Source organism: Photinus pyralis, unplaced genomic scaffold, assembly GCF_008802855.1.
Source record: "Photinus pyralis isolate 1611_PpyrPB1 unplaced genomic scaffold, Ppyr1.3 Ppyr1.4_LG1, whole genome shotgun sequence".
Taxonomy (NCBI): Eukaryota; Metazoa; Arthropoda; class Insecta; order Coleoptera; family Lampyridae; genus Photinus; species Photinus pyralis.
Genome location: NW_022170249.1, coordinates 50864924 through 50888040, shown reverse-complemented (window position 1 = coordinate 50888040; position 23117 = coordinate 50864924). Strand labels below are relative to the sequence as shown.

Sequence of the window (23117 nt, the reverse complement as noted above, 5' to 3'; positions counted from 1 at the left end):
AAAGCTATACAGGGTGTTTTTTAAAGATGGGCCATAGAAAGTACACACCTATCATACATCATAACCTCTAAAAAGCATTATGCGGGTCACTCTGTAATTGGGCGCAAGCATGTTGAGGACACAGAACAAGAGAGGGATAATAAATAAATAAAAATAAAGACGATTGTTCTCAAATCTTGGCCTTGCGCGTAGTTATTTCACTGACACTTCTCGATCTGATCCTTCGAACTGCATCAATGAAGCAGTAATAAACCTCTCGCTAGGAAAGATTGCCGGTGACAGAACACTTGATCCCGGTCTACAGTCTATGTTTTTCTAAAGATGTGAGCGATTTCCATGATAGTATCGTGTCAATGCTGAACAAAAAGACTTTTCGTTTAACATTGGCACGATCCTATTCCGGAAGTCGCTCGCATCTTAAGAAAAACATAGATTGTAGATCGACACAAGGTGTGCTGTGACCGGCAATCCTGGTGAGAGTTATATGTCAGTATTCCCGATTCCGCCGCTCGAAAAAGTGATTATGTAGTACAATACAATTTGTACAAAGTAGCTGAGTGGTAATGCGAGCTATTCAGTGCCGAGTGGCGAGTATCGGGTATTGTTTGGTTGTCGGTGGAAAACAATTCGATCGCCGATTGTAATCTTATACGTTTATATCTGATTTGGATAAATTTGTTGATTTAGAAACAATTTCTACAGTACTGTGGCAGATGATTCGCGAGGAAGCTATGAGTGAAACAATTGGCGCAATGTAAATTTCCCTATGGCCCATTTTAAATAACTCAACGCCTTTACATTGTCGAATGGCCCATCTCATCGTCTCTTATTTCGAAATGAAGACAATTTATTGTCCTGAAACTTTCATCAAAAGTGTTCAAAGTACACTGAGTATATGACGGCCAGTCTTGGATGAAAACGACCAGTATACATTACTTCAAACTTTGAAGGCGCCTGGCAAAGCGTAAGGCCCCACTAAATGGTCTGGCATACTTATTTTTCTGCTGATGTAATAAAAATTTGAAAGTGCCTCAAGAACATTTTTTGAAAAAAAATTCGTAGATATCTTTTAAAGTATAAATGGTTGATTTAGCCCTGCTTCTCGCCAGCCAGGTCTGCATCTCTGTGTTTGGGTATTATTGGAGAAGTATTGGATACATTTTCAGCGTACCTCAAATACCTACCCAAAAATGTCTACCAACTCTCCAGTTATTATGTGTACTGGATATCGGCAGGAATGGAACATTCGTCTATGCATTGTTATTTGATTATCAATAGTAATATAACAAGGGCGACACATGCTTACCGATAATTTTGCCCACGCGAGGAATCACGAGTGCTGGTTGCACTGAAAACTAGTTTTCTAAGGGCAACCAGTACGAGGATTCTTCGCAAGGGCAAAATTATCCGTAAGCGTGTCGCCCGCGCTTATATTCTGCAGATAATTTCACGAAACACCGTAGAGATTGTGATTAAAAATCGGGTGAATATTACCGTGAAATTCTAGTTGCTTGTTCTATTCAGCATTTCTATAGCAACTAAAACAATTTATACCAACAAATCTCAAATTTGACCAGTGCGTCGGTTATTTATAGTAATACACCTAATATTCTGCGCGAATCCTGCTTTCTGCTGGACAAATATGAGCACTACGCGATTCGGTGAGGCTTCCAAAGCTACTATTAACGTGGCTATCGATCAAGTGACGCCAATAAATACTAAGAGATCGAATGGTTACGTATGGAAGCAGTTTCATGAATTTTGCGGACAACGAGGTTACGAATTAACAAGAACGATGCCCACCACAAAACTTGCCCTAATTATGAAGGATTGGGGGTACAACATGAAACAGAAGAATGGAGAAGACTATAAGGAATCGGTGATAAAAACAATGTGGAACGTGACCGCCAAGCAGCTTCAAAAATTGTATTTTCAAGAATTCGGTGTAAGGTTTGATCCATTTTATGACGTGGAGTTTAAACAAAGTCGCGCCGCCCGAGACACCAAAAGACGTGAACTGCAGAAGCTGCCTGAAAAACGGAAGTGCAGCTCATCTGCCCTGAGTGATGCGGAATATAAAGATATTGTTTCAAAGCTCGACGAGGATACACCTGACGGTTTGAAACGAAAATTCTACTACATTGCTAGCTATGTAGCACGACGAGGTAAGCAATTCCGGCGTCTGGTCCGGAAGAATAGAATACAACCCAGTATTTAGTAAGACTGCACAAGGTGGAGGTCGGAAACTAGCAGACAGCAAATGGCTGGTAGCTAACACCGAGAAGTCGGAATTTTATCCTGTGAGGTATCAATTGTTATTTTGTAAAATTACAAGTTTATTTAGTATCATCTGAATAATTCAGGTTATTCAAGAAGCTCCTGAGTAAGACAGGACCAAATGTTACTACAAACAGGCTGTTCCTGACTCCCAACCCACTATGGAAGGATCCTTCTTCCGTTGGCTGGTACAAAAATTCTCCTGTTGGAAAAAATCAAATAGGGAAATGGACGAAATCTGATGCGAAACAAATCGGCGTTGATACAACAATAACGAAAATCACCAATCACTCTTTGAGATCCTCAGCAGTCTCCCATTTGGCAAGAGGGGGTGTTGGCGAAGAGCAGTTAATAAAGATTACTGGACATGCGAGCACAGCTTCCATTAAGCCCTACCTCCAGCTGGATTCATGTCATCATGCTAAAATAATAGGAAAAATGAGGAATGAAGCATCATCGTCCACTTATTCTTCAACTTTAATTACAAGTTCCAGCTCATCGAGCTCCTCAACAAATCTTGAAAAAGAGTGTGACGTTAGCGCAAAAAAACCTAGAATTATGAATTTTTATAATTGTACCTTTCATAGCAATCAATTTTGATTTTTCAAAGCTTGTATAATTTAGAGTTTCAACTCTTCAAGAAAAGAAATAATTGCTTATTCTGTTGTTTCTTTCTCCAGCTACGATTATTTTTGAGTTTTCATTATGACGCGTCGTATGCGGGACGTCACCAATAATCTTCCCTAGGGCGATTATCGCGATAACCATCCCTAGAGAAATTATCAGAAAATGAGATCCTGATTGGGCAGTTTTTTCAAAATGGACAGTTTTGATTTGGCCGCGTCAGTCATGTGACAGTTGAGTGTAATTATCGCTGTAATTGAGCGATAATTGCACACCTCATATGGCATTTATGACATATGAGGGAAATATTCGTTAGAACAGTGAATAGGTCGAATGTTTGTCACATATTCAGTGTATTGTGAGTACTTTTGTCGATCCAGGCATTGTACGCGTAAGAGAGGCCTTTTGGTTAGTCAAGTGGTCGATCACATGTGCAGAGTACATTGTTTTCAGGCCTTGAGTGCCTTTTTTTTTAGCATAGTTAGTTGATTATTGTTGAATAAATTTGTTTCGTGTGTAAATGATCAATTTGTGTTTAATTGAATCCAGATGGCGTCCCAGTGATCACGATCAATTTTCTGTTATAGTAGTATAGTACTTCACGCACCTAAAAATTTCGATAATGTCGGTCTGTCTGTCGATCCGTCTGTACTCTAATTTTCGGCTAAATGTCTGAGCCGATTGAAACCAAATTTGATACACATATTGACATAAAAAAAGAGCTGGAAAGCTTTTAGGCAGAACGCGCATGCACAGGTGTGTCTGTGCTAGCCACAGCAAATTGTAAATAGCAGCCCAAATTTTTATGAATATTCTTAAACAGTATATATCAAATTGCACATGTGTAGCAAATTTCAATTTTTATTTTTACTAGTGGTTAAAAGTGTTCCATTTACCTCAAAGTCAATCTGCCGCAATCTGGAAAATGTTAGTATGCATTCCTGTGAAGATGATTTTAAGTATGGGCATTGGCTCAAAACGCTGACATAGGTTTTGTCAATGAGCAAATATTTTTTGAAACCTTTGACCTTTGCTCAAATTTACACTTTGCAGAGATGTTAACTATTCCAAAGAAAAATAAAATCCTCCAAATCTGTTTAGTCGCTTGAGACTAAAGATAAGAAAAGGTAATTAAATTCACAAAAAAATGCGTCCCAAATGGAGAAAATATAGACGCAATTACGCAACACAATAATGTGTTTTCTTTGTAAGAGGAAAACTCTTGTCAATTTATCTTCTCTTAATACAATACAATTGCAAAAATAATTAATAATGAACCGATATTTTTGACGTATTAGTGCTTTTAGACTTCCACAGGTGATATAGATTGTTTATGCTTTAATGCTTGTAATATTACTGGTCCCATTTTAACTTAATGCGAGGTTTGTATGTCGTCATTTGAAAAGTGACGAGTTTCCTAATAAATTTGGTTTTTTGTTCAACACTACAGGATTATAGGCAACTAACCATACACGATCCAAGTAGTGACGACTTTAGTTTATCCTGAAATTGACGTACCCATAATTACAGTGCCCCCATATCTGTCACTACCCCATTTTATGTTCGCCCTCCCCCCCTCCACTTTTTTTACTACGAAAATGCACGTTTTGAAGCACCAGGAATCCGAATCAAACAAAATTTCGAATATGTCCGTCTGTCGGTCGGTCTGTACTCTCATTTCTGGCTAAACGGCTGAATCGATTTCTGCCACATTGGATTTAAATTTGCTACTCCCTCGTCTATAGGTAGTTTTTTTTTCGCAACTAAAGACATTTCGTCCACCAAGTATTTTAACACTAGAAGCCCCAGGAGGCGTCAATTGACCACATTTAAGAATTAAATTTATGGCTTTATCACTTTTTCTTATTTGGCACTAGATTAATTAAATGAAATTTACTTTTGCCTCATTACTGACGCATCGTTTTTCATTTTGTCTAACTTTCCATAAATATTGTTCTTTTATAGTTACGATTTCTCATGTAAAGTGTGTTCAAGATATAGAGAGTCACCTCAATATCTCTTTTATTGGGGGAGATTCGAAAATATGGTCAAATATAATTTTTTCTATTTCGGTGTCACAATGATGATTTTGTGCAACTGTTTTCGGCCTAAAACAGCTGTACAAAGACAGTGATTATAGTCGTTTTTTTTGGTAACTCATCTCTTAAGTTGGCAGTTACTAGTTAGTACAAGTAGGTACTTCGTTGGGTACTTCCATGTTTGAACTTCAAAATGTCAGTCTTACTACGCTGCCAACCTAAAACTTAATGGCATAAAAAGTGTTCCCAACATAAAACATGTTAGTTCTAATGTTCCCTATAGTTTATGATAATGATTTTTTTAATTAAATTAAAGCACCGAAATAGAAAAAATAGTATGAAAAACGCGTGTTACAATACTTTATTGTAATACTCCTATCTTGCGGACACTCGTGGCTACGCTTCGCGTCGCCACTCGTGCCGCAAGATAGTCGTATTACAATAGGTCGCATTGTAACACTTGTCTTTCAATATACTATTGTATGTGATATCACCATCTATCCGATCGCATATTGAAACTTTCCGTATCACTTCCTGTTAAACCGGAAATCGATGAAACTTTTGTTTTTCAAATAAAATGCCTACGTTTTTTTAAAGATTTTTGGAAATTTCCAGTACGACAACATCAAACACGAATACGGTTGACGTATTTACCATGAACGCACCGCGCGCAAACGTAATTTAAAAGTATGGAGACAACTTCCACGCTCTCTTTCTGCATCAAGACATCGCTGCGTCGTCTTCTCCAGGCTGGTTAAGAAAAAAGAAAGAAACCGTCTATTGTCCTGCTTTCGTGAGGGTGGCAAGAGTATCCACGCGTCTCAAAAGAAAAGTTTGTCGTTAACGAGGGTGGCAAGAATATCCCCGCCGCAGCCACAAATTTGGTGCATCACGCTGTTTTCTTCTATTAGTGACCAACCGTCCGCCAACGGCACATTTTGTAATAAATTGCATACAATACTTATTTACTTTGTACAAAATAGGGAGTAGCTTAACCTTTTGTCTCTGTTTTACTTGCCCTAAAAGATTAACCTTCCTGGAAACTACACAAGTAGTGGTTTATCGGCGTAGGCTCGCGATACTTCACATATCCCCACAGAAAATAACCCATAGGTGTGATATCACAAGATCGCAGAGGCCAATTCACAGATCCATTGCGCATCGAACGTTTCCTCCAATGAATTGAATGTTTCGAACGCGGTGGGGCATGTTGAGCCGTCTTGTTGAAACCAAAACTCTTCCACATTAACGCCATTCAATTGTGGCACGAAAAAGGTAGTAATAATGGATCTATATAGCGGTCTCCATTGACTTTCACGTTCTGGCCAAGAATATCTTCGCCGAAATATGAACCAATGATTCCCACAGCCTATAAATCACACGAAACAGATATTTTTTGTGGATTTAACAATGGTTTCTGGATTTTCTTCACTTCTATTCTGTCAATTTTGTCAAGAGCAACCTTGTCTCCGGCCCATTCACCGAATTTTGCATGCGTTGTTCTGGTGTAAGTCTATTGATGTTGAAATGGCAAACCTTACTGATGAGCACAAATCAGTCAGCTTTCAAATTGTTTCTTACTAGAAACAGTATCGTCAATTCGAAAAACAAACGTCTAAAAAACACCCTTTAGTCTTAGGACTTGTGCAATAAAAAATGAAATCTCTATTCAATAGGCTTCCTCGGCGTCACAGGACAAGCACGCACTGTGAGGGCGGGGAGGCGATTAGGTGACCGTGGTCGAGGTACCTACTTACTTTCCGCAGCAAGCAGAACTTGTCGGTGATTTTAAAAGATCCGGGCCATTTCAAATTCGCCACGTCTTGGTCCCCGGGCATAGGGTTGAGCAGGCCTGTATATAAAGATAAACCATCTAAAAATACGACCGGAAACACAAAAATCATTTGAAATGCATATAGGGCCAATTAAGCCCTCGTGGGGTACGTAAGGGGGTAACAAAGCTTGGGTCTTCTAGTCTAGTGTATCTTAAGAAAAGTAACAAGAGGCTCGGAGTTATATATCATTGGGACTATAGCATCTACTGGTGGGCAATTCTAGATTTATTTTACCAAAAACCTGAGCTTCCACGAAAATTAACATAGGGTAATCTTTTTTAGCACGGACATAATGGGTTGTCTCTTCCTAGGTTTTCGTGCTCGCCGAACGTAATTATATTAGCCCTAGAATATAACACTTCTATATTGCACGTAAACTTCTTATTATCCAAGGAATTTCATTCGTAAAGAACAGAAGACGTCTAGATAATTTAATTAGCATACAAAATTCATAAATACATGATATTAGGAAGATAGGTTTATTAGGTCTGACTATGTTTTACACTAAACTAAGATAATAATTTACTTAAACTATGAATTGCAGTCTTACAAAATGCTTTGAGCATTTCTCTTTTTTTACATATTTTCATTAATCTACTGACTTTCTTGTGCGCACTAAATGTGGAAAAGCGCTTGTTATTACCCCATTACGACAGTTCAAAAGGCAAATGCGAGACCAGACTTACTTCCAGATCTCGTTGATGTTTAGAACCATTTAAAAATATGTACAACATCTCAATAATTAAATGCAATCTTACTACATTAATATGTACAGTATGACTTTTAAATCCTAAGCACCTTCTAAGTACGTATCGATGCAGCTTCAGGCGTTGCCTTACATATCGGGCCGGTATTTTCTAGCTCCATTTTCTTCAAGTTTTCAACAACTGCCGAGTGTTCATCGATTAACTTCCAAAATTCGTGTTTTCGATGTTCCGCTTCTTCCTGCAATGCAAAAGGAATAAGAATAATTCATCTGCTACATTATTTGAAGATCTATGGACCTAATTGAAACTGACTTTCGGGTGGTACTCAAACTCACCAATATTTTTCTAATTGTCGCATCTGATGTCTGCCTTGTATAAGGCCTCTGTGTTCTTTGGTACACGGGAGCTTCTTGCGTTAAACAGTCATCTTTGCTCGTGTTTTTAGCCGAATCAAAGTCTTCGATTACGATACTGAAACAATAAAGAACTTATAAGTATGCTCTTTGTGTTGGTTTCATTAAAAGATTTAATTTCCTATCCGCAATATGTTTCGTGTCCATGATATAAATAAAACAAGATATGCTAGATTGCCGTTCCAAATTCGTCCAGTTCGCGCATGACGTCACGCGGTGATAAAATTTGAATTTAAAGCCGGATTTTTTTCTTAATTCTGCTACAAATACTATAATTTCTTAATTATAATGGTTTAGGGGAAAAAGAGAGTTGAAATTATAAAACCTAAACGCAAAATATGCCGAAAAATATTAAGAGATCGTTAAAGACCAGCTTTAAAAATGCTATAAGCTATAATTAAGCGCACCATAAAAAGAGGAAATGCAGGCGTTTTTCATAATATGGTAAGATACCTACTTATGCTAAAGTATCTAAACATTGTGGAGTAGATATTAAAAACGAAATGATTAATATAAAATATTGAATTATGTAGGTACACAAATTATAATTTACTAGTTTCAAAAACGCATTCGATAAGATGAAAATATATTGAATTATTGTTCTTTATTGGTAGATACATTGGTAATATAGAATTTAAAAAGTAAATCGGACATCAGGAAGTGTAAAGGAGTAGGTACAAAAAAAGACATGTTTGTTATTAGAATAGTCTCAAGTTATTTACAAAATATTAAATAAACAAGTACACATAACATATTAAATTAGTAATCTCGTGAACACTGAGATATGAGATGGAGTCAAACACTATTATTTACTACCTTCTTTAATATTCCAGGCATTAATGGAATTTTTTACACCATGCTCTAAGCGTTGACACTGCTGGCAAAGGGTATCCTTTTTCCCATAACAACCTATAGGCTCTTGTACCAGCTGAATGAATGATAATAGCTTTAGAAATATCTTCAATTGTCCATATTACTCGCTTATAAGGATGTTTTAATTTACTACCATCACCAACACTCCTATAATTAAACAAAACCTTGAAATATAGCTAATAATACTTTAGGTTAGATTTGCTTCTGAAAACGTCTCTAAACCAATTTCAAATACACCAAAACAAGAAACTTACCTGGTTTGTAGGAGAGTCGCAACTAATTTTGACCTATTTCTTTTGTTAATGCAACTGGTTCGGGCCGATTCCTCTTTCAGATCCTTTGAGTTTCCCAGTGGCAAATTGAAAAATGGTACGGCGTCTGGTTTCAACAGTCGACGATTTCGGGCGTTATAGCACAGTAGTTAAAACCGCAAATTTCGTTCATAAGACGACTCGTCAAAATGTTTCGAACATACTCTGGTAGTTTTCACATTAATATGACCTGGCCGGTTACAAGCTAACACCCAACGCTTTTGAATATTTTGATCATTCGGGAACCGGAAAAACATTAGATTGCTTGAAAACTGTTTTGATCCATTAGCTGTGGTACATTCAACCACGGAACACCTCATTTTGTTGAAAACTAATTCACAAATTCCAAAAAAGCACCAAAATCTACACTGACAGATAATTATATTTAATTTGAAATTCACCACGTGACGTCACACACGTGATTCATAACTCCTCCCACATGCGCAATATCATATCTTATATTTATTGTATCATGTTTCGTGTTAAGAACAATTTAAATTGCTTTTCCGGGTTTCATCTGGGACATTTAAATTAACATTCAATTTTCATTTCCCACTAAAATGATTATGTTTTGATGAATTTTTTAAATGCTTTTAAAAGAAAAGATCAATGTCGGCAAAAGAATAAAACGAAGAAGAGAAACGGACGTTGTATAAATTCAATCTATCCACTTTACATTACCCAGTCTGCAGTTGGGCAATGGATAATTTTGCGGCTAAAACTGGAAGTAATGTAATATACCACTCAGCGAAGCACTTTTCATTTCGCACGAGTATTTCGATCTCTGCAAAGGTCACTGTCCTGATAAATTTTTATAGAAAAGCTACACCGCTTTACTCCCGGAAAACACAAATCCAACAACAGATTTACGAGTCTGGCTGAAAATATACCAAAAAGACGATTAGCGTTAATATTAATGAAAAATTTCTGCATTCCTCGAAACCTCTTCATCGAGTGAAGGTTTATACGAAATTTGTACGAGCAATTCATTGTGATTAGCCTCAGGGAAATATACATCAACATTTTTAACCGGGAATGTTCGGTAAAAAAGGGATGATGAACGTAGTTAATTACGCTTGCTTTAATCTCATTTCTACACACTTCCGTCTCACTTTATATACGGACCCTAATTTATGTCTCAGGGATGAACAAATATTTTTCGGTGGGTGCATTGTTATTACAGTATGAAACCATTTGCAAGTTAGCAAGTTAGCTTTTTTTTAAAGATGAATTTTAAATACGTAATCATTGGAATTAATACGCAACCCCATAGACGACAATTAGAAGGGAGCACGTTTTCTGTCATGGCCTATCTGTCGCTGCTAATTAATTGTGATCTACTCCTTTATTGAATCACAGAAACTGGTACTGCAAAAAAACTTTAGTCATCACATAAGTTGGACAAATGGACACTGCCCATAAAAATGTTTTTTCCATTATTTTTTTTAATTTGTGCGTGTTCCAGACTTTTAATTGACTGTCATATTTTATTCAAAAATAAAGGACCATAGCAATTAATCGCTGATTGTGTGCTCCTTAGTCTAGTAAAGTTGATTATTGTGTTAGTTAGTTATAATGTAATCTTTGATTTTGTTTACAAAAATCCAACATTTCTAGCTGTATAAGCAAGATAGAGTTAAAATTGTCATTTCCGTAAAGTGACTTTTACAACATCTCGGTAACCTGCCGCCACAATGATGCGTAGAGCACGCTATTGAATTTTGAAAATTTTTGAAAATTGGAAGTGTGTCCCCGTACCAGTAGGGCATACAGAGTTAGTCTAACTTGGAATAAGTTCAGTCAATCAAAGACGGTTTTTGTTTCAGTAATATGCTCAGATACGTCAACTAGTATTTTAAACTGCGCTCTTTTTGATGTAATAAAATTGTATACAGAGTGTCCCAAATTTGAGATAACCTCTATTGTGAAGGAACATATCCTGGCAGTTTTTAAATTGGTATCGTGCGCGCTTATATGCATTTGATTAAAAGAGAACAACACAAGCTACGACACTGGAAAATGTTTTACCGCGAAACTTAGCAATTCAAAGAGAGATATGGCTGATAAAATGAAGCCTTAAATTTCTTAGTTTTTGTAGAATATTATTCCAGGAATCCTTTAGAGAGGTTAAACCTCCATAACCTTAAAAATAATTAGAATCTTTCGAATCTTCTTATACTCTTTTTAGGTCCAGGTGCTAACATGGTATTATTCTTAATCCTAGTATTAAGCCATTTCCTGCAGAGAGGGTGTGTTATATTCCAATTCGATAATCTCAAATCTATTAACCAATTACGTTTCTTAACACTAGGAACATAATTAAACCTCAATTAAATAGGTGAGGGCCATCAACCTTAAGGTTTCTTATCGGAACAAAATAGTTTATTATGTGTATACCAAGGGACTAAAATGTGTGTTTTAATCCCGAAGGTGCAGATTGCTGGCCGAAACGTAGTTGGGGGAAACAAGCACCTGAGGTATACAGCGTGATTCAAATTCGAGGGCCACCATGGGGATTTCGGGAATTGTAAGAGATAGGTAGGTAGTTTAAATTTGGCAAAGTTGTGTATTTATGCAGTTTTGAAACTAAAAAAATTCCGAATATCCGGAAAACACCGAAATTTTCAGAATCGTTTTTATTTTTTACTGATATTATTTAAAAAGATATTTCGAAATAAATGATATATTATTATGGCCACTTTTGTCCCTCTACAAGATGCTACTTTTAAATTTTAAGTTTGATGTTTCGTCTCCAGTCAACCATCGTCAACTTTGTTTTTTCTTATGGAAGTAATTTTTACTTTTTGTGTCATTTGTTGGAGAATTTTTTTCTGATTTCAAAAATGTAAACATCACTATCTTTTAATCATTAATATTAATTTAATATTAATTCGTAAAAACGCAAGAAACTACGTACGTATACTATTTAAGTTTTAAGGAAAAGTTTTCTAGGGAAAAAAGAAAATATTTTAATAATTTAAAAAAATTGCGATGTTTATATTGAACTCTCTTTTGAATACTCTATCAAATAACCGCAAAGGTAAAAATTACTTCCATAAGAAAAAACAAAGTTCATGATGCTCAACCGGAGACGAAACGTTGAATTTAAAATTTGAAACTAGCATCTTGTAGAGGTAAAAAAGTGACCAGAATAATGTGTTATTTATTTCCAAATATCTTAAAGTAACTTAATAAATAACTTCAGTAAAAAATAAAAACGATTTTGCAAAATTTTTATGTTTTCCGGATATCTCCGAATAAGTAGTCGAAATTTGTTAATTTTCAAAACTGCATTTTGTTAAGCATCAAAATACGCAACTTTTCCAAAATTTAAACTACCTATCTATCTCTTACAGTTCCCGAGATCCCCATGGTGGCCCTCGAATTTCAATCAGCCTGTATCCGCTATTTGTATACTCTTGTAATCAATGTTAAAGTTCAAATTTGAAAGCAAAACATTTGTTTGATTGTAGAATCAATATACGAGGCGTCGTTTTTATATTCCCAGACTAGGGTGTTTTGAATTTTGATGCTGTTTTTCAATAAAATTTTAATAAATAAATAAATAAATATATGTGTTGGATGGAAGACTAAAGAAGCAACAATTAGCAGCTTGACTAGGAGTTTCAGAAACCACGGTTTTCAGAATTCTAATCGAATACCTTGGGACGCCAAAGGTTAGTACAAAATGGCTTCCGCGAATGCTTTCGCTATTCTAAATGCCTATCCGCGTAGAGGCCTGTGAACAATCCATGTCGCGCTGTGGAGATCAACCAGAGTTAATTATCAATGGACCTGTCACTGGAGATGAAACCTGAGTTCATCAGTATGATACTGAATCGAAATAAGTGTCACCCCTTCTGCAGGAAAAGAAAAATAATGGCAAGTATTTTTTGGGACTCTCAGGGAATTTTTCCGATTGATTAAGGGTAAGTAGTAGGGTAACGGGAGAGTATTGTGCAAACTAGATCGAAATTATTTTGAAGTTTCTAGATTTGCCGCTAGAGGGCGTACGATTCATGGTTAAGTAGAAAAATGGCTTTTTTTCCTCAAATATACCCAACAAACATGCATAAAAAATACATGCATCGCAATTTTGTACGAATTTTCCATCATTCTAATGCAGCGTGTATTGCTCTAATTTATAAAATATGAGGGGCAGGGGAAGGGGAACATCTCTGTAAGGAGTGGAGTATAACTTCGGTTTAGATTAACCGATTTTCACATAATTGGTTTTATTGAAAATAGCTCTCTTCGTGTAATCAGTTTTTACATGAATGGAGTTTTAATAAATGTGATGAACGGTATAGAGCGCTACATTAACATAAAGTGCAGGTTCTCTTGAAAATTTCACATGGAACAGTGTAACTATTATATGATATTATTAAATAAAATGAAAAAGTGGAAATATCAGTGAAAACCGGATTTTGATATCTGTTTCCTAAGCAGGGATATGACCCAAAAAAACACACATTCACAAAACATATCAAGATGCGATTTTCACTGATATTTTTACTTCTCCATCTTATTTAATAATATAATATAATAATTATATCGTTCCATTTGAAATTTTTAAAAGAACCTACAAGTTTGTTAATGCCAAACCGCGTCCTCTACCACTCATCAGATTTACTAAAAATACTTTAAAATTTGAGAAGCTCTTACCCATAAGGCCAATTATGTGAATACCGGTTAACCTAAACCGAAGTTACATTCAACTCCTTAAAGAGATGTTCCCATTCCCCCACCCCTCATATTTTATGAGCAGAGCGACACGCGCTGCATCAGAATTATGCAAAATTCATACATGATTGCGATGCATGTATTTTTATGTGCATTTTAAGAAAAAAATATATTTTTCTACTTCAGCATGAATCCTACGCCTCTAGTGGCAAACCAAGAAACTTGAGAATAGTGTCCAGAGATTTCTTTTAAGCTCTTTTGTTAACAAAATCTTTTTCCCCAGGCTGTGTAATTAACGGTTGCATAGGTATGGTCTATGACCTTTATTTATAGGACACTCTGTATCATAATTCAATTTTAAATTTGGGCGGTCCTCTTTGCATAGGCTAATGACGTCCAATATAGGTTTCAAAATAATTAGAATTTCTTAAGCTTCCGGCAGATAATCTTCTTCTACTCATACGTCAAAAAATTCTTCTACCCGTGCAGGTGGTATACGGAGGTAATGGCTGGGCTCATTCGCGTCCGTAAAGCGAAAGCGTGCTTCCTGTTTGCGGTATGTTGCCTTGGCTTTGTTGAGTAGTAGAATTTATGGTGTATAATTGCCGAAATTTCGCCTTATTGATTATTCCAAGGCTTTTGACACCCTTAACCACAACACTCTTATTTCGATTTTACAGTTCATAGGATTCGAAGAATCCGCTGTTCGATTGGTATTTAACTACCTAAATGGGCGACAACAAAAAGTAGTATTAAATGGCAAACAATCTACAGCATTACATTTGACAAAAGGTGTTCCCCAGGGTTCAATTTTAGGTCCACTTCTGTACACTATTTATACCTTCAAGATTTTATCAACATTAAGACATTGCAAATACCATCTTTATGCTGACGACACCCAAATATACCTCTCGTTCGATATCAAAGACTTAGACATTGCTGTCTCTAACGTTAATGAAGACCTTTTACGCGTGCTACGAAGTTCAACAGCACACTCGCTTAAAATTAATGCCGATAAATCTTCTATAATTGTCTTCGGAAAGGATAAACTGAGAGATGCAGCCATAGATAGAATAAGGATTCAAATCGGAGATCAAATTCTCCAAAATTCTCAATGTGTAAAAAGCCTCGGTCTCTACATTGATGACAAACTTAGATTTAGGAAGCATGTCGATCATCTGATTGCCAAGGCGTACGGCCATTTGCGTCTCTTGTATAGCAGCCGTCGTATTCTTAGCACCAAACACAAAGCTGTACTATGTGATGCTCTGGTTTTGTCACACTTTAATTTCTCTGACGTTGTCTATGGACCATGTCTATTGGCTAGAGATCGTGATAGAATTCAGAGAGTTCAAAATTCTTGCTTACGTTTTGTGTTTGGCATACGAAAATATGAAAAGATTTCCCATACACTTCCCATAATAGGATGGCTGAATATGAAGGAAACACGGCAGTTACACTCCTCGTGCTTTTATCACAGAATTATTAATGATAGAACACCTCCTTATTTATATAATAGGATAACATTTAGAACAGATATTCACCACCTAAATTTGCGATATCGAGGTTTGTTATCTACTCCATCTTTCTCTACGTCAGTATTTCAAAGATCCTTCAGTTACAACATCTGCAAATTTGGTAATCAGAAAGAAAATCTTAAATTTCTGAGTTTATCAAAGGTTTCATTTAAGAGGGCGATGAAAAGGACAATACTTACAAGTAGGTCGTGATTCTTTAGTTACTTGTCGTACCTATTGTAATACTTATATACTGCTTACCGGAAAATTTTTTTTTTTTTTTTTTTTAAGTTTTATGCTAGTTATTTAGTTACAAGCATAGGATAGTATATGTTTATGTTAATTATGTATATATGGTTGTCATTGCAATTTTATTTTATACCTAGATTTTATTGTGGTTACAGGGGGAAGAACAGATAACTGTTTTCAGTTTATCTGACCCTGTGCATTCCAATTGAATATGGTGTAGGAGCCTTCAATATTCAATAAAAGCTATTATTATTATTATTATTATTATTAAATTAAATTTGGAGCAACAGTAATGTTCCATCCGCTTAGCATTTGTCACTTCCAACCAAAATATTCAGATTTGGTGTCTTTGCAAAAATAGCATTCTACAGAGTTTGCTATTTTCACCCGCTTATGTTGAGTTATTGGTTAAATATTTACAAAGCCCATTTTACTACCGCTCACCACTCTAAATTTGTAGGTGCTTTTTGAGAAATTTGAAATTTAAATTTCTGTAGCAGCCTTCACAATGCAAAAGCATCCTTGCCGATTTCACGTTTTGAATAATAAAAAGCGAGCACGTGCTAGGTAAAGACGAACTTATCAATTCTGGTAATTTGAGTTGTATTTTCCGGCGACAAACGGTTTTACGCAAAAGAAGGTCCAACAATTTTGCATTTACCTTGCAAAATCGGACTATTCCGAAAGGAAAAAACGTAGGATTACTTTGGCATCTCGTATTTAAGAGCAAACCCTCATCAATGATAAGCTAAAAGCACAAGCTTTCATAAGTATTTCACGTCATGGGAAGATTTCGATCAGTTCCATGAAATTTCTAAACTAACGATACACGAAACGTTAGCTTTCAGGAGACATTACGTAGTACATCAGCGGTGCTGACATAAAGTTTGATAAAGAGGAAATGTAACATCGTCACTACAAATCAATACACGTTTCGAATGGGATTTTATTTCAGCTTAGTGCTCCAATAATAGAAAAGACAACCACATGACGCAATTATTTACGTAGGTAAATTATATTACAGCCACATTTAAAACATAATAAGTTGGTTGGCGGGCATGTTGACACAATTTCAATGTACACAATCGATTAACATGTCCAATCATTCTAAAAACATTTCGATAATTAATATTAATGTAGAGTAAAATGTTCTAATTGTGACAGCAGTAGCACGTTATTGTTTCAATGGCAAAAAATCGCCTCTATAATCTCCCCACGTACCTGATTTGTTCGCGTTTGAGTGCAAGCACGTTTATGAATAGTGTAGGTACTTTAACCTTGATACGTTATTAAAAATAGCCTTTATGATTGAGGGTGTTCACATATTAAACGTTTATGTTTGACCTACGATTACCAGAAATAGTCCTTGTTTATTTTAGCAATTGGTGCTTGCTTTTAGGTCATCTGCGGAATTTCAAGTGAATCGTAAAATAGAAAGCTTTTCAATGACGATCACATGGCATCATTACTGTCGAGTTTGGAATCCTTAAGTCTTGCTATTACGATTTCAGTTAATATTCGAAATTGATTTGAACGCACATTACGTCATTAAGAACATTAGAAATTCAAGCTATAATAGTCACGGAAACGACAACGTAATAAGAAGTCGATAGGTTTAATGCAACTTTTATTTTTGGATGACCAATAAAGGGATGCAAACGTGGTAATTTTGGCCTATGACGAACACGTGAAACATGCCGATCTCATTGCAGTGGCCACAAAAATCAAGGTTCGGCGTTCTCATTGTCATAGCAGCAATGCATTTGTCCCTTTCGTGTCGGTATCCTACGTAAAAATAGACAGGCTCAATCGAAACGTGAGCTGAAATCTTGATGCATATTTCAAGATGTTCTACGATTAATTGACGTCAGCATGGGTAGTAGACGAAGTTCAAAGTCGTCGTTAATTAAGCTTTGTCGGCCTCCACTTCTTTATTGAAACTGAATCGATGTAAGTTCCTTCAATTTAAGACACATCGATAGAAGAAGTCATATTATATGTGAAGTCTCTCAATTGTAACTACGGGGGCGTACTTTAAAGTGCACTACAAGAATCTTATCAAAGCGGCCTATATATCGTTATCGATTGTTTTTAAAAACAAACAAACAACATTGTTTTGTCTTCGGTAACATAATAATTACGAAATTGTATATTTGTGTTCTTTTTTGATAGCGCATTTCAGTTGGAGGACTGCGACCTTATAATGTATTATGAGCAAATAGTAATTGGTGTAAGTATGTAGGTATTGATTAGACAGTGCAATCATACAAATTTGCGGAATTTCTGCAATAGAACAAGTTTTATTGCAATGGAAAATCATCAGATACATCTCAATACGAAGGATTACTTTAAACTTGTCCTTAGCAATTTAAATATTTGTATAGAGTAGAGACTTAATGCTATTAATAGTATCCATTCAAATAGTCTATAAATATAAAAACGGTAGTATATCTGTCTGTGTGTCCGTGTCAGGGATTCCATAAGGGGTCGATTTATCGACCCCTGGGGGTGAAAATCTGTTTTCCAGGGATCGACATAAACGAAAATTGATTTTGGGAGTCAACGAGGTCTAAAAATCGACCACTATTAATTAACACAAATTTGTATTAGAAACTTTCAAGATATGAGTCTATGGGGGTCTGAGATATCAGTTCAGTTTGGAAAATGGGTCTCTGGCCCAAGATTGGGAATCTCTGGTCTATGCATTACTGTACAACATTCATTCGATAGCCGTTAAATCACTTGGAGCTTAGGTTTAGAAATACAAAGAGGTTTGGATTACTTTAAACTTGTCATTCGTATTTCCATTGTCTTCCTACACTGTGTCCCAGATAAGGATGTCTATCATGGGGATCTTGGAAACTAAGAGAAGATACAGAGATTAGGGAGAAGTTCCGCAAGAAAACCAGAAAAACCGTAATTTGCAGATTTTGTTTTAATTTGTTCTGATGTAATTTGAGCAGATACGAAAAAAATTTAAAAAAAACACTCATTGCCAGTATATTTTTGACTGCAACGCCGTAATTCCAAGTAGAGTGTGGGTGGTGAAGCCTGCTCAGAAGAAATGGTAAGTAAAAAAGATCGCCTCTTACCACAAGAAGTGCATATCTTACACCTATCTTATCAGAAAGTAACGATAGAAGAAGATGCCATACGACTGGTGAAAGTGGGAAAAGTGATGGGTTCGGTTGGATATCTGCCAGGGGAGGTTAAATCGACTTAACTGAAGATCATACTGCTGTAGTATGATCTTTGACTGAACACAAGAAATGCATTATAATCGTTAAATAAAATATTATCATTGAGGAAGTCAAGGAACTCCCTTTACTTACTGGGGACTGGGGGCATTAGAAAAATAAGTAAAATTTCGCCCGGTTCTCAAGATTATGTGTACTATGCTTTTAACTAATGTCCATTGATAGTTATTTTGGTGGTGAGTAGTAATTTTCCCAAAAAAAGGTTAACTTATTCCTCCACATCCAATCATTGCTTGTCGGCCTACATTATTCTTTGCTATTCCCATTGGATGACATACGATCTGATTCTTCTGACCGCATATTCTTATTTACTTATCTCTTCTGGTGGAAATTTTGGAATTAAGTATTTATATTAGATAGAAAACTCGTACTTTCACACATTTTTCATTTTAAAAAATAAATGCGAATGTTGAGAGTCCAAATAGAACATTTCCGATCGCTCGATGGCTTCATGTCCATCGATTTAAAAAGAAATTTTGCAGGTGCATTCTTTATCAAATTTGTAGACAGAAGTTCGTGAATTTGCAATGTAAGCCAAAAAATAAAAAAGGCCCTTTTGACATGTCCATTAGTTATGAACCGATTTGCATGAAATTCAAACTGGGCTTTTGACATGTCCATTAGTTATGAACCGATTTGCATGAAATTCAAACTGGGCATAGTTTTAGCAATATAATACGCATCACAACCTTTTAGCAGATTTTTGCAAATTTATTTGTACAAACTTCAAACGCGAATTGGGTATGAACGGGACGTCGGAGGTGAGCACCGACAAAGGGAATATGGTAACCCCCGACAAGATCTTATGTAATGTCACCGTTTTGGTGCTTTTGATTATTATGTACCGTCAGGGTGTCGTGTATGTTCTATTGTTAGCATATTCAAATGATGTCTTTACAAGAGCAAGTCCCGCCATGGTGCGGGTTTCCGTTAACAACCCGTTCCATTGAACCTAATGTGACCTTCGGTTCTCAAGATGTATGCAATAAAAGATGTCTGTAATGAGAGAGGTCGGCTTTTAGGCTTTTTACTGAGTCATCCATCGAAAGTAAAAAACCCCATAAACTTGATCCCTTCTAGTGAAACCTGTATTTGCATTATCGTATCTGTAGCGTCTTCTCTGTTGGTAAAAATGTGCAAAATTGCACTTTGCAAAATGAGTGGATTAGTACCCTTAATCCCCAAATGGACACAAACGAGCGCACATGACCGTTTTTGATCCTTTTCCATGCGTATCTCAAGGCGATAAGACGCTATTGTAACATGATTTTGTTCCTATAAACGTACCGTTATCTATATAATGCAACCAAATCATCGGCCGATAAGGAAACTTTTCATTTTGATCTGCCATGCATAAGATACTTCATCTTCACAAAGTGGACGTCCTCTACGTGTGAGAAAATGAAATTTAAGTGAACTCTTTGTTTCCCTCTTTTGGCAGACCCTACAATTAAGATGATTGTACTATTGATTTTCACAATTCAAAACCCGGGACGTATCCATTTGTATAATATATTTTAGTATCTAACTTCTGATTCACGGTTTGATATTTTACTTAGTTGAAGAGGTGCCATAAAGTACCTATTTTTTGAAGTTTTCTATGCGTGCTTTATGCAACATCACTTTTGGTTTCTACATACGAGTATAAGATCTTATTATGAACCCGTACATCCACTTCTAATATGTATTTCGTAATTTCGGTAGACAGAATGCTTCATTAAATACTGAGGTATGTAATAAACAATAAGAAAATCAATACCATCAATTGTGTAGTAGAGTAAATCAACAATTTTCACTGAGATTGGCGATTGGATTGTGATTAAGATTAAGTAGAAAGTTTTTGCTTTAATGTTACCTAAATGAGATTTTGCGTTTCTACGAAATCAAAGACCTCGTCAAAGATTTTAAGTGACATTCTGATTCCGGATTACAATTAATATTAAACCTCAAAGCAAAAGTATTTCACATGTCAACAATTCATTGCAGGTACATTTTCAGTCCATCTGTCTGTTTTATAAACAAATATTAGAAAAACTGTGTACATTTTACAACACAACCTATTAACCCATACCTGTTTATTTGGTTTAACCAGTTTTTCATTAATAAATATTACCCCATGGAGGAAGGCTGTCTTAATACTTCCAAAAATGGAATACGTTGGCAGATTACTGAACACAGATTTCTTTATTGTTATAAGGCATTGATTAAGGCAGTAGATGTATGGTTAAGCAACAATTGGGCTATTGTACACTATCAGGTTAATATTACGTCAAGCACGTAATCAAAGATAAGAAATCGAATCAATACTACAAGTTGGCTACTATGCATTAAAAAGAAAAAAATAAATTTTACCTGAATTCTGACAGTCTGTCGGTCGAGTTTAAATCTTGGCTTGGCATTTTTTCCATTGACCGCATTGGAGCCGCAATTGAAAAATAAAAACTTTATGATTTACAACCGAAATTGATGGAACGAAAACGCTCGTCGTTTAAGTTGTACGAACAGTTTTTGTGTAGTCACCGACTCGCGCTACTTTACAACATTCGTATGAGAACTGACAATGAATAAATACTGATATTGACTAAGTTAAACTTAGCTAGTACCTCGATAAAATAGCCTAACATAACGCGATTGACGTTAGCAGTGGGTATACAGCGGGTGTTTGTCCCCCGCCAATAAACCTTTTGAATGCTTCATTCTATATTAATCACCCTCCACTCATTGGAAATCTTTGTTGCGATGCTTCCACTTAATAAGAAAATCGTTACGTCTACTTCCTAATTAATTAATTCAGTTCCCCACACGAGCGCATTAGCTACTGGGAGGCTTTTGTGCATCAGTGAGTTGATGTAAATATAGATCTGTATGACTTGTCGACATTTCTAAACACCGCTCTTGCTTGAGACGTGTAAATCACCATTTTATACGATAGAAATAATTTTTCACTAATGGGAGCACGTAGAAATAACCATATAAGGAAATGACTCAACTAATTTAGGTAATGGAAATCGCATTTTCCACAATTTTGTCACTTGTCACGTACGTTCCAATAAGTTGTACTTTGTAGTGCTTGGCGGCACGTAATTAGTGTATCAAACCTTTTTTGTTTGACCAGACCACAAACTGTTAGTCAACGTCAACGTAAAGGCATTTGCAGATTTTCTGATGTTAGAAGAACACTTCAATGACACCTACCTACGTGAAATACATCAGCGATGCTATAGTTTTCCACTTCTTAAAATATAACAATAGATGATCCAATTGCAGATACAAATACAAGCTACCTTTCTTTATCTTTTAGACATAGACTCCAGCATGAATAAGAAACAACGGGCTCAATGATGAGCTTCTATTATTCATAATCGCTAGTTAATGTCTCAATCTTACCTAATCGGAATTCTACTGTTTAACTTTTATTGTTCTTTCGGCAATTTCCTTCCGCATGTGGGATAGGTACTATGTACCTACTATTTACTGCCATTGTATTGTATTATCAAGTTTCATTATTATTAATGAAAATCTTTGATAATTTCAAATTAGCGGATTTCAATTTGAGCTACATAATCCTGCACTTTTTGTGTAACTAGGGTATTTTAATTAAATTTTATAAATAATGCACTATCGTCGATCTGTTCGTCTGTTTTAATCGTAGGCCATGCTTTTCCATTACTAGATAAGCTTAGTTTGAAAGCGGAAATTTCACCTCAACCTGGAAGACAGTGATGAAGATTCGTTTGTTGTTTTCTGTTCTCTATGGCGCAAGGCGAACTAGCAGAACATGGTACTCCCTGCCACTCGTAACCATGGCTTTAATAATATACCGGGTGATTCATTAGAAGTGATGATCACTTGAATTTCGCGCGTAAGGTTTTAGTATTTTTTGCATTGTTAGATTGACGGTTTGAATTTCGTTAGTAATTTTTTTCTGTCATGACTGTCATTTAAGAAACCAGTGTCGCCGTTAATTGTTGTGTGCCATTTGCGGTTTATTACTTTTTCCATTTTGAACAATTTTTAGAGTTGATGCACTAAAATACATAAGAAACGTGACTGTGTCTAGTGTTAGTTTATAATTTGTGGTAAAACACAAGCAGTATTTGTAGATTATAAATAAGTAAACGATTTACTGAAAGCATGATGATACACCACTGCAATTAAATAAAAGATCATCAGTTAGTACCAACTTCATAATTTTTTTGATTTGCGGGAAATTCAAATTGTCCTCACTTCTAATGAATCACCCGGTATAACCATTCTCAAGGAAGTAAATTTCTTAGAATACATTATCGCCGGGTATATATCAATAATATTGGCGGCTTCCTTGTAGAAAAA

The 23117-nt window shown here is 35.8% G+C and overlaps 1 protein-coding gene across 1 annotated transcript; it reads right to left on the bottom strand.

Annotated features, from left to right (window-relative positions):
* Nucleotides 1-7192: 7192 nt before the first annotated feature.
* On the bottom strand, nucleotides 7193-21464 carry LOC116179962. The gene is made up of 3 exons (XM_031499785.1): nucleotides 21138-21464; nucleotides 7818-7953; nucleotides 7193-7720 (listed from the first exon to the last, which is right to left on the bottom strand). Exons 1-3 carry the CDS (start codon nucleotides 21200-21202, stop codon nucleotides 7577-7579), a joined length of 345 nt encoding a protein of 114 aa, XP_031355645.1. The 5' UTR covers nucleotides 21203-21464; the 3' UTR covers nucleotides 7193-7576.
* Nucleotides 21465-23117: the final 1653 nt, after the last annotated feature.

Bases quoted from the DNA above. Each gene is read 5' to 3' on its own strand.
- LOC116179962 (XM_031499785.1), bottom strand. From the start codon at position 21,202: ATGCGGTCAATGGAAAAAATGCCAAGCCAAGATTTAAACTCGACCGAC. The intron at 7,954-21,137 runs GTAAAATTTATT...TTATTGTTTCAG, and splicing joins GACAGACTGTCAGAATTCAG to TATCGTAATCGAAGACTTTG. The intron at 7,721-7,817 runs GTGAGTTTGAGT...TTTGCATTGCAG, and splicing joins CGACAATTAGAAAAATATTG to GAAGAAGCGGAACATCGAAA.